The sequence below is a fragment of the Gobio gobio genome (assembly GCF_949357685.1).
Source record: "Gobio gobio genome assembly, chromosome: 21".
Taxonomy (NCBI): domain Eukaryota; kingdom Metazoa; phylum Chordata; class Actinopteri; order Cypriniformes; family Gobionidae; genus Gobio; species Gobio gobio.
In genome coordinates, this window is record NC_137117.1 from 34,732,537 (window position 1) to 34,745,480 (window position 12,944).

The 12,944-nt window shown below is 40.3% G+C and overlaps 1 protein-coding gene across 1 annotated transcript; it reads right to left on the bottom strand.

Annotated features, from left to right (window-relative positions):
* Positions 1-5,057: 5,057 nt before the first annotated feature.
* LOC307117264 (serine/threonine-protein kinase pim-3-like) lies at positions 5,058-12,636 on the bottom strand (the record flags this gene model as incomplete). Its single annotated transcript, XM_079802055.1, has 7 exons — positions 5,058-5,149; positions 5,234-5,407; positions 5,524-5,896; positions 5,977-6,027; positions 6,123-6,205; positions 6,380-6,649; positions 12,600-12,636. The coding sequence occupies 7 exons, from the start codon at positions 12,634-12,636 to the stop codon at positions 5,058-5,060; spliced, it is 1,080 nt and encodes a 359-aa protein (XP_079658181.1).
* Positions 12,637-12,944: the final 308 nt, after the last annotated feature.

Here is a 12,944-nt window from a genome sequence, read left to right on the forward strand (position 1 = left end):
TAAACACTTGCCAGCATTTAAAGAAATACAAGTCTAGAAATGCATCCAAATTACAGTGAAGCACAACCTTACGGTGCTCTGCAGGGGTCAAAAAGGATATAAACAGTGAATTTTGAAGTGATATATTCTTGAAAACTCAGAGATGTGGATTCGGACAGCAATTAAATGACCACACGACCTTGGTGTTTGTCTAAAGCAGCCGGTAATTAGGCCGGGGATTTTTACGCGTGTGGTGGGAGACGAACGGCAATAAAATCCGTTCCGTAAAAAAAAAGAGTTTTTATTTACAGTGTGTTCAGGGGACAGGCAGCTAGCGGATAGCGAGGAGATGTTTGCTGTATGTGACAAAAAATGTTTTGGCCTAAAAAACGCGTGACATCGCTTAGAGCACTTTTAATAGTGAACCACGAACATTCATTTTAAAGGGAATTTCCAAAGATCTTTTATTTATATCTTATAATGTGAGTATTTTATTTCATCCGTATTATTCGCTTTTTGTTCAAGTTTAATATACGCAAGTTTTTCAAAAAATACATTTTATGTAATTATTATTATTATAGTAATAGTAGTAGTAATCTGGTGGATTTTGTAGGAAGGTTAAGGCCCCGTCAAAACACGAAGCTAGAGCTTTCCCTATCCAATCTTTTTTTTTTCCTCATTTCAAGAAATATCCATGTACACATGAGCGCAATAAAACCGACTCAAAGTGATGTAGTATACATGCCAGGCCAGTGTGTGGTGCTGTGATTCTGCCACAGAAATAAACTAAAAACAGAGAAGAAGAGTTGTGAGGCAAAATCTCACCATAAAATAACAATAAATAAATGTGCTACTTACCGGATTGTGTTTTATTAACGCCTGCACCCTAAACCTACCCTTACAATAATGCAAATACAGTAATTAAATGGTGCAATATTGATGTGCGCATGCCCAGTGGCCGAAGCTGTATCCCTTCTAGTCTTTCCTGTGCGGGACGTGGTGTGAGGACATCACCGTTTCACAAAATGTACGGATTGGCTGTACACACGAAAACACAAGGGTGTCTTTTTCAGATTTGTTTACGAAACGCTGGTATGGTACAACATTTTTATGTATAAAGCTAAACGGGTCTCCGTGTGGACGGGGCCTAAGACTGGATTTAGATTTTTTAGATGTACTGCAAAGGAATACCAATGCTTTATGTATAATACAAATATAATAATAATTGCATAAATATTTTAATTCCACAGAAGTTTAAGACTGGATTGTACTGTAAAATGTACTGTAAGGGAATACTACGTAGTATTTTTATATTTTAAAAGATATTACAATTATGACAAGTTTAAAATGTGAGTGAGAGTGTGTATGTGAGTTCATAATGTAATACAAACTTGAGCTCATAATAAAGTATGTTTTACATTATTAGAAATGTATTACATTTTGAGAACTTAACATTATGTGCAGTTATTACATTATGAGTTGCTACACAATCTAATAGCAATTTAAATGTATTTTATTATTATCAAACGTTCATTCTAAGAGAAAATCGCATGCCTTTTGTCAATGTTTCTTCTTGTAAATCATTATAAATGAATCATCTAGGGCCAGTTGTTCAAAACATTTCATCTGGATCAAAATGATCTGGATTTGGAAATCCCATGTTTTGCTATCCAGGATCAGGTAATCCATCTTACTTTTGTACCAGATCCAGATACACACCTTTTCAGATGACCAAATGTGGATTACTAGTGCTCTACGGAGCCCCTAAAGGGACATGGTGATGGAAAAAATAAAAGAGTTTGGAAAAAAACTATTCAAATGCTTTTGCATTCTCTCAGAAAAGTTTCACGTAGCGTTCATCCGAGAAACCTTTTGACTGGTTCATCTCTTACAATTGATAAGAAGTAAAATATCATATTTTTGTTTGATATTTACAGCTGTCTGGGGATTATTTTATATTGCTAAATCTTTTTTTACTTTGACTGTAGGCTACCGAAAGGCTAGCCTAATGTCTAGTTCTAATTTATTACTTTAACAATTAGCCTAACTAATCAAGAGCAAAATAAAATACGTTTTTGTGTATTATATGATACAAATGTTGTATTTTTTTGACCAGTTTTAAAGTTTTACTACATTTTCTTCTTGGAATCCACCTTGAAATCCTACCCCCTTTTGGGATCAGGATGATCCTGTTTTTTTTTTGGATCAAAGTTATCCAAATCCTACTAACAAGTTTTGAACAAAACAATTTGAAGGCTTGATCCAGATTAAAACTAGGATTGGATTCCGTGATCTAATCAGATTTCAGATCCCTTCTTTCCCTTTTGAACAACCCATTTTCAAGATTTGATCCAATCCGATTACCATATTTCAAATCTACTACGGGGTTTCTACTGATACAAAGCTTAATGCTAAATCACTGAAGTGACCCTTTAAATACACAAGGACTAATGACTAAACAAGACACACCTGTGAACAATCAAGACAATGAACCAATGACAACATGACACAAGAGACTAGGGAAGCACATGATAAGATCACATGAGGGCAAGAGGATCACATGACTAACAGGAACCATGACTGTGATCAACTTCAGAATAAAAGACATGAAACATGAACAGGAAACAAAACCAAACACACGTGACACATTCTGCTACATTAAATATGCCTTTTATTGACTGTAAGGTATAAAATACTAAATTTGTATATTTATGAGAGCAGTAAATGTAAAGGGACTGTTGTAATGGTAATATAAAAATAAGATTAATAGAATGACTATTTTTAGATCAGTAGATGTGTGTGTGTGTTTAGTCTGTGCTTTTGTTTTTCTGTGTTACGGTGGGCAAGTTTTAAAATGTGTTTTTATTTGAACCGTTTTGCATTTAATGTTCAGCACTGGCTATAGACACATTCACTACACGTGTTAGGCTTTTATTTACACATTGCTTTAATCATTGTCATGATTTTTATAAATAATGTAAAAAATACAATAGATATATAAATATAAATATTCATTAGTTGATCCTGGGTCTCTTGTTTTGCAGGAAGGGTTTAATTTAACTTAAGCTCTGGGTTTAATTTCTTGTATTTTCTATTTATTAATTTTATTTCTGTTCCTTGTCCTTGTAATAATAAATATACCTCATTATGCTAGTTTACACTCTGCAGTTCAATGACTTTCACACACCGAAACTCTACCTCATCGTACAATATGTTAGTTATTGTTCTGAGCATAATAAATGTATTTAGTTTATAGATGCTTCTGTGTGTCTGTCTCCGCCTACTGGACTGTTTGTATTTTTACTGACCTAGTTTCAAAAAGAGAAAAACAAGCACATTATGCTAGTTAACACTGCCTCAGACTGTTCTGGGCTGGATTTCCCAAAACCTTCTTAACACTACGTCGTTCTTAAGTTATACCTTAAGGTGCACCTTAACGTTAATACGTGTTTCCTGAAACGATCTTAGTTAAGAATACCTTCTGTAAGTCCTACTTTCGTAAGGTTGGTCTGGACCACTCTTAGCTATACCTTATCATTATTGACAGTTCATTCCACTAGTGGCCACCACTGTGCAAAAAGCTTCTTTACATGTCAGTCCATATGAATATATTTCTGAAGTTGTAATATACTGTACACCCAGTGTTCAATTAAGCTAATTTAATTGTTTTGTTTTTTTTATGCAAGGATTAAAATTGTCATTACACTAATGGTTGTTAGCTTTTTTTTTTTATATATTATCCAAAGGTACATCAGCTGGCAAACCATTATGGAGTCTATTTAAAGGGAATGATTGTGGAGGGGAGTTTGGTCAAACTATGGCAGCGATACAGCGAATATTTGTGCTAAATCAAAGACGGCGCCGTCCGCGGAGCCATTTCTATGGTCACTAGTTCATCCGTGAAAACTTTAGTCCCCTGGCTACCCTGTCCAAAGCTGCAATTCAAAATTAATTTTGCCTGCCACTACAGCAAATTCAGCAGCTTTTAGATCTTGTTGGTCCGACTTTTTCAAGACAAACTCGACGGAGCAGCCCCGAAATTCAGCTGCCGCCACTCTTCTCGTTCTTTCTTTTTTTTCCGCTGTAGCTGTTGATTATGTTTCGCGTGTTGCGCCTTTATTGAGTAGGTCATCCAATAACAGAAATTAGTGATTTACACCAATAATGTTATGCGGGCAATCAACTCTGCTTGTGGAGTAAATGAAGACTATGGTAAAGTATATTATGACAATATAAATGGCATACTGCCCGTTAGTGGGTTGATGCATGATACCTTTGGGCATAAGAGGTTGCAGGTTCGCACAATCATTTCAAAATTATAGAAATGATCCACGGTTTTGAATTTAGTTTGCAATTTGGATTATATTTATAAGATCTCACGAGTCCTGATAAATGCAATTTCAACTATTTCTGAAGTGCTTCTATTATAAAGAACCCCGCTGTCTCACATAACGCAGTTAAACAGCCCCTGCATAGAGTGAATCATCTATTTTTGAGTCATTGATAAACTAATTCAGCACCTGCTGACGTCGCACTTAAGAAGGTATACCTTAAGCAACCTCCTGAGATATAGTTCGGGGCACGCCTAGAAATGGGATACCTTTAGTTAAGTTATACCTTTAGAGTCTTCGTAGCGCGCTAAGAGACAACGTTATCGGGAAATGCAGCCCTGCGCTCTGTCCCAATGTTTTTTCCCCTTTGGTCTATTGAGGTACACACTACGTGTTTTGCTACTCTGGAATAGCAGATCTCTGGCCCATTGGGCTCTGGTTTCAGCTGGTGCTGCGTGTTCAGCTCCTCCAGCGTCTACACAGAGCTTCACAGAGCGCAGCAGACACTGATCTATATTTATGACAAATACAGTGTGTCTATATTTGTGTAGATCAGTGGGAGCAGAGGATGTAAACTGTAGTTGATGGTCCACTTCTGTAGGAGATCAGGAAGCTCTCTGCAGTTCCGGTGTCACTCCTGCTCACCCTAAACACATAATCAAAGCCGTTTATCTACACTATCCTAACAATACAATCCAAGCCATGAATGCTGTGATTCAGATAAGTGTAATGTCACTGGTCACCTGTTCACTGCAACCAGGGATGGACCTCAATGTCGTCTAAAGTGGGACGTTCTGCCGCCGCGTCCCTGAGACACCAGCTGATCAACTGATGGCACTCTGTTACACACAACACAGTCTTCAGAAACACAGACCAACAAACTCATCCTGGGTTTCTACCTCTGAATGTTTGCTATCTCTTGCCTGTAGACAGCTCTCTAGGGAAGATCAGTCTGCTTCTCAAGGAGATCCTGTCTGCGGCTATGAAGGGGAAGCACAGGATGTTATAGAGCGTCACCCCCACAGACCAAACAGTAGCCGGTCCTGCGTGATAGCAGCGCTGATTAAACCACTCAGGAGGGGCGTAGTCAAAAGTACCTGAGAGACACAAGAAGACCAGAAACATCCACTGAATAAACTCCGGTCCAAACTAATTCTCTCACCAAAAGTTCACAAACATCCACAGAGCGTTTCCACCTGTAACGCAAACCCACCTGCAAAAGACGTGTAGGCCGAGTCCTTCATCAGCGCTCCACAACCGAAGTCCAGCAGCTTGATGTGGTGTGAAGCTGTGGAGATGAGCAGGTTCTCTGGCTTGACGTCCCGGTGCAGGACTCTGCGGCTCTCGCAGTGCTTCAGAGCGGAGATCAGCTGCACCAGCACTTTCTTGGCCAAGCTCTCATCCAGACAGCCGTTCTCCTCGCAGAAACTCTGCAGATCTTGGCAGGGAACTGGCCGTTCCAGGATCAGGCTGTAGCGGGTGTCACGCTCAAACCACTCCACGAGCTGCAGGACGTTGGGGCAGGCGGGAGCCGAATTGACCCGGGCCATCAATGCCACCTCCAGAGGCAGCAGACCCTGACCTTCCTGCAGGGACAAATGCTCCATTATAGCCAGCGCTGAGCGAAACGGAGGAAACAGAACAACAGATTCACACTGGAACTTACATCTTTCAGCATCTTTAGGGCCCTGTCCTTGGAGACGTACTTGATGGCCACCTGTAGACGATAAGCCACAGTAAATCACACCTGAATTTACTGATATCAACATTTATAAAGGCTGTCTGAACAAAGGAGGGAAGAAAATGTCTTACTGGCAGTCCGTCAGACCTGCGGATCCCAGCATACACGGCGCCGAATCCGCCCTTTCCCAGCAAAGGGCCCTTCGTATATGCTTCTGCAAAACATACGATCAAAGAAACGTCTTAAGAGAAAACATGTTGCAGTCTCTAGAGCTGTACAAAAATCATAACTTTAATGCAGTCCTTACTTCAAAACAGCTGAGGAATATTTTTAATGACCAATCATTTAATAATTGAGCCATAACTTTTTAATATGAGTCTTTTCTGACCTTTGCGAGAGCGTTTCGCAGGTGTTTTAAATGAAGTGGATGGACTTCCATCGTCTGGTTCCTCCCGGCTGCCGCTCTGCCCCTTCCTCTTCCTGTCAGCCGGACCTGTGGACACAGACACAGCCAAATCAGAAGGCAGGGGGGCAAAATAACCTGGTAGTTCCTGGCTCAGTGTCGGGTCTGGCAGCGGCTTCTGATCCTGGTCATCCGAACTGATGATCCAAACCTCCTGACTGGAAGCAGCTCTGCTGGATCTGCAGCGGCCTGGAGCTGGAATATTTCACATCAAATAATAAGTCATATTTTAATAATAATCAATTACAAGTTGTTCTTAGAGTAACTATGAAAGTTTATTTCATATGCAAGGAATCAAATACATGTGATCACTTAGCCCGGGAAATTTAGGGATCAAACGGGTTACTCGCACAAGTTTCTTCACATTAATTTAGTCAATTATTGTACAACATCACACCAAAGAGTATAGAAGCCCAAGAGGCGAAACTCAATAGAACGCTCCATAGCAACCGTTGCCCCATGACGTGACGGCGCGGCCGCCATTATGGGCTGAAAACTGATGGAAAACGCCGAAAAATAATGGAAGTCAATGGCACTGAACCAACTTAACATAACAAAAACTTAACATAACTTAATTTTTTCTGGCCGTCATATCTAAATATGAAAACAATTTCAAATACATTAATGAGGATGACCGACGTTAAATGACAGAAAATGTTACGTCTATATGCTGGTTATGAATGGCCTAATTACCCTTAGGAAAATAGTATTTTGGGACAAAATATTACTATAGTACTATAAGACTACTATAGAAATACTATAGCGGCTCTAGGATATTAGAGGTATTACAGAACATAACATACTTCTGTGATATTTTCTCTATAATATTTTAAAGCTGCTATAGTAGTCTCATCGTACTTCTATAGTATGTCCCAAAATACTACAGTATTCCTATAAGATTCCTATAGTACTTTTTCGTAAGGGTGTGCCCCCACCGAATCGGCTTCATTAGCCTACCACTTACGGTTTGCAAAGATACAATTATAAAATTACTGCAAACCTTTAATCTATCAATATTTATGTTCTATTATGCATTTTCCTTGTTATATGAATAACAGATATTCATTAAATAATATATAGGCAGACACACAGTAATACGATATTTATTCAAATGTTGATTTTTAAATTAGTGAACATCACCATATATATGATTTGGAAAAATAAATAAAATAATAAATAAAATAATAAATTAACATTTCTAGAGACTTTTACATAGAATATCCCACAAAATATTAACAACTTGTTTTTCAACATCTTCAGTGAAAGTGCACACAGTGAACGTTTCAATGGCAAGAACAAAAACAAAATCAATCTGTGAATGTCCTATTACAGCAGGGTTGCCAACTTTTGAGATCAGGTTGGAGTGAGATTTTCTTTTCTTTTGGGGGGGGGGGGGGGTACTTAACCAATTACCGTAGGATTATATCGATTTCAGTATCAATTCATAGCCTGCTGTACATATAAGGAAATAAGGATATGTACGTTATTAACATTTTTAAATTTCCCATTTAAAGAAATCTAGTGTTTGATCATATCAAAATATTTATTAAAATGCAAAACTGCAATACTTTTTTGAGCAACTAGATTAGATACATGTATATTGATTAAAGAGCCATAAAGGCACCAGTGGGTAATGGCATTACAAATGGAAATTATTCTTTTTCAAGCCACAAAATGACTCTAATTTGCCTCTTTGAATAAGAATTCTCTAATTCAACCTTAATACTAATTGTAATATAAATAAGAAAAATATTAGAAGAAAAATATTTTAAGTGGTCAGGACCATAATTATTGCACAGATAGTATTTAGAACCAAAATATCTCAAAATATTCAATTAATATTTTTGAACTAAAATATAGAACATTTATTCAATTGAAAAATAGTTAAGGTGTATGGTCACATTTGACCATCAATGTGTATGAGTGTATGAGGGCTAAATACAGGAAAAACATTAACATTAATGTTAACAATGTTGCATCTCCATCACTCTCTATAATAAAACGATCCTGTATGGTTGACGTAATAATCAATGCACACTATGCTGTACTGTTTACCAAAACTTGCTGCAAACACCTGAAGTGGAGATGTTGTGTATCAAGCCATTCAAATGCATTGACACAGCGCTAGAAGTATTGAGAGCTCCGTGGAGCACGTGACCGCGCGCGCACCCGCGAGATGAGATGTCGCATCTCCGTTTTTCAACACTCTGGCTTTAACTGTTATGCCAATTAGCGCCAAAACGCTATTTATTGTTTGAATTTCGCATTAAAACTTAAACAAATCTAAAAGCTTAGACTTTGTTTAATATCAAAAGCAGGTTTGGCAGTTTGGCGTGAGATTAAGTTGGGCAGCGTGAGAGCGTGAGACAGAGCCTGAAAGCGTGAGTGTCACGCCAAATGCGTGAAAGTTGGCAACCCTGATTACAGGCGGAAAGGTACAAAAAAGATGTGCAATCTAGCAAGTGCACACATGAACTATAAACAGGACTAAAATGGAAGTGGTGTCATAAGATCTCAGTAATTAATCAGACACCACCATCTATTGTGTGTGCATTTGTGTATAATATTTGCAATTTATTGCAGAACACTGCTTGCGTTTTGACCAAACTTATATTCATCTTCACAGTTGTGACTGGCGCGCTAACGAGTTCAGCAGCGCCATCTACAGACTGTTACCCATAACACAACAGAGTTTCGCCTCTTGGGCTTCTCTAACTTTACTCTTTGATCATTAGATTAGATTAGATTAGATTCAACTTTATTGTCATTACACAAGTACAAGTACAAGGCAACGAAATGCAGTTTAGGTCTAACCAGAAGTGCAATAGCAGCAAGTGCAGGATATATACAATGGTTGCGTAAGTGCAGGACATAAAAATGTTCTGAATATATATAAATATGTATAAGTAGAGAGATGGTTATTACTATAAGTAGAACTGAATTTACAGATGAATATATACAGTGAATAAATATACAGATGGCTATTACTATAAACAGAATTTACAGGTGAATATGTACTATGAATAAATATACAGATGGCTATTACTATAAACAGAATTTACAGGTGAATATGTACTATGAATAAATATACAGATGGCTATTACTATAAACAGAATTTACAGGTGACTATGTACTATGAATAAATATACAGACGGTTATTACTTGAACAGAATTTTACAGTTAGAGGTATACAATAATATGTTAGGCTAATATGAGGAATATAGCAGTGGATTAAGTTAGTACAATAAATTATGGACAGAGCTATCCGAAAGAAAGTGTAAAAGTGCAGTGGAAAGTGGTTGCATATTCCAGTTAGAAGTACGGTGCAAAATGCAAATGTAAACATTGTTACTGTAAATACAGTCGGCAGTGCAGATGAGCATAATCCAGTTACGGTATGGTGGTGCAGAATGCATAAGTAAACAGTTGTTACTGTAATAAACAGTCAGTAGTGCAAATAACAAAGTGAAGGTGGATGTGAGGTAGGAGAGTTATCAGTTTATGAGGGAAGTGGATCAACGGGGGTTTGAGTTCAATAAAGAGACAGCTCTGGGGAAAAAACTGTTCTTAAGTCTGCTGGTCCTGGTCCGGTGGATCCTGAAACGCCTGCCGGAGGGCAGGAGAGAAAACAGTCTGTGGGCTGGGTGAGAGGAGTCCTTGAGGATGCTGCGAGCTCGATGCAGGCAGCGTTTCCTCTGGATGTGTTCGATGGCAGGCAGTGGAGTCCCTGTGATGCGCTGGGCAGTTTTCACCACCCGCTGCAGTGCCTTGCGCTCCGCAACAGAGCAGCTCCCATACCACACTGCCACACAGTTGGTCAGGATGCTTTCTATTGCGCAGCGGTAGAAGTTCACCAGGATAGCCGAGGAGAGCTGATTCTTCCTCAGTGTCCTCAGGAAGAAGAGGCGCTGGTGAGCCTTCTTGACCAGGCTGGAGGTGTTGGTCGTCCACGACATGTCCGCCGAGATGTGGGTCCCCAGGAACTTGAAACTGGAGACACGCTCAACAGCCATTCCATTGATGTGGATGGTGTCGTGTGTGCCTCTTGACTCCTTCCTGAAGTCCACAATGAGCTCCTTCGTTTTGGTGGTGTTGAGGAGCAGGTTATTATCAGCGCACCATGTGGCCAGGTGCTGGATCTCTTCCCTGTAGGCAGTCTCATCGTTGTTGCTGATGAGACCAATCACCGTAGTGTCGTCCGCAAACTTGACGATGGAATTAGTTCCATACACAGGCTTGCAGTCGGAGGTGAAGAGGGAGTAGAGAAACGGACTTAGCACACAGCCCTGTGGTACACCAGTGTTAAGAGTGATGGATGTGGAGCAGGTGGATCCTGATCGAACATTCTGGGGTCTGTCAGTTAGGAAGTCCAAAATCCAGTTACACATTGAAGTGTTGATGCCCAGGTCTCCAAGTTTGGCAATTAACTTGGATGGGATGACAGTGTTGAATGCTGAGCTGAAGTCAACAAACAGCATGCGTGCATAAGTGTTTTTATTGTCCAGGTGCGTGAGCACAGAGTGCAGTGCCATGGAAACTGCATCCTCTGTGCTCCTATTGCTGCGGTAGGCAAACTGGTGTGAGTCCAATGTGGATGGTATAGAGTCTTTTAGGTGTTCCAGGACCAGCCGCTCAAAGCACTTCATAATGATGGGTGTGAGTGCTACAGGGCGGTAGTCATTAGGGCACCTCGGGCTGGAGTGTTTCGGCACTGGCACAATGGAAGTGCGTTTAAAGCATGATGGTACAGCTGCTTGGGCGAGAGACAGGTTGAAAATGTCTGTAAAAACCCCAGCGAGCTGCTCCGCACATGCCCTGAGCACACGTCCAGGGATGTTGTCTGGTCCAGCAGCCTTGTGCGCGCTGATCCGGCTCAGTGCCTTGCAGACATCTGTGGTGGAGAGTGTGATTGGTGGGTGGTCAGCTGAGGGTTTGAGCTTGGTGGCAGTTTCTCTGTTGTCTCTTTCAAAACGAGCATAAAAGTAATTTAGCTCATTCAGGAAGTTGACATCAGTGGCTGCGGGGGTGGAGTGGGGGGGTTTGTAGTCACTGATGGCCTGGATGCCCTGCCACATGCGTCGAGGGTCAGAGTTGGAAAAGTGACCCTCAATCTTAAGCTTGTAGCAGTGCTTGGCCTTTTTGATGCCCCTCTTCAGGTTTGCCCTGGATGCGCTGTAGGCTTGTGCATCTCCTGATCTGAAGGCAGTATTGCGTGACTTCAGCAGGAGTCGTACTTCCCTGTTCATCCAAGGCTTCTGATTTGGGTATGTGGTGATCTGTTTCTGGGTTGTAACACTGTCGATGGTGGTATTGATATGATCCAATACTGAGGAGGTGTAGGAGTCAATGTCCGTGTGAGCGCCACTGGTGGCTTGAGAAGCAAACATACTCCAGTCTGTGTTTAGAAACCTTTCCTGGAGTGTGGAGTCTGCCCCCGCAGGCCACACCTTGATGGTTTTCATTGATGGCTTCACGCGGTTGATGAGGGGTGAATATTTGGGTCTGAGAAACAAAGAGAGGTGATCTGACTGTCCCAGGTGGGGGAGGGGTGTCGCAACGTAAGCTCCGGCCATGTTTGTGTAAACATGGTCTAAGGTTTTGTTTCCTCTGGTGTGGCAGGAAACATGCTGGTGAAACTTGGGTAGCACTGACTTTAAGTTTGAGTGATTAAAGTCACCTGCAACAATAAACGCAGCTTCCGGGTGATCAGTCTGTTGTTTACTGATGGCTGCGTGAAGTTCTTTCATAGCAAGCTTGGCATCAGCATCGGGTGGAATATAGGCTGCTGTGATAATAGTGGAGGTGAACTCCCGCGGTAGATAAAACGGTCTACATTTAACCATGAGAAACTCCAGGTTAGCTGAACAATGACTCCCAACAATAGCAGAGTTTGTGCACCAAGCTTTGTTAATATAAATGCACAATCCACCCCCTCTGCTCTTCCCAGAGCCATCTAATGTTCTATCCGCCCGGAGTGTGTGGCATCCCGCTAGCTCGATAGCGGTGTCCGGTATTCCGCTGTTTAACCAGGTTTCCGTGAATATTAGGACGTTACAGTTCAAAAGTTTCTTACTGTGTGTGATGCTGTGTGTCATACCATAACCCATACCAATCAACAAATACAGAAACAAAAATAAACACTCACCTCTTCTTTCACCCATGAGAGCCATCGATATCGCCATCGTCCTCCAACCTGTAATAGAAACAATACAAAATACAATACAAAAAAAGAGAATATAATACAACCTTCTTCAGAAATACCCCTCCCCCAAAAAAATAATCAAATCAAATAAAAAAACGAAATAAAACTCCAAACTCCGTCGAAAATTACAATAAAATAAAATTGTAATCAGAAATAATATGAACTCTTCCAAATAATAAAAGTCGATGGAAAGAAAATATCTTCCGATCTCCTTCTAGAATAAAAGCCTCCTCAAAACTCTTTCAAACAGCCTCAAAATCTCGAGATTTGCACAGGAAACAATCTGCA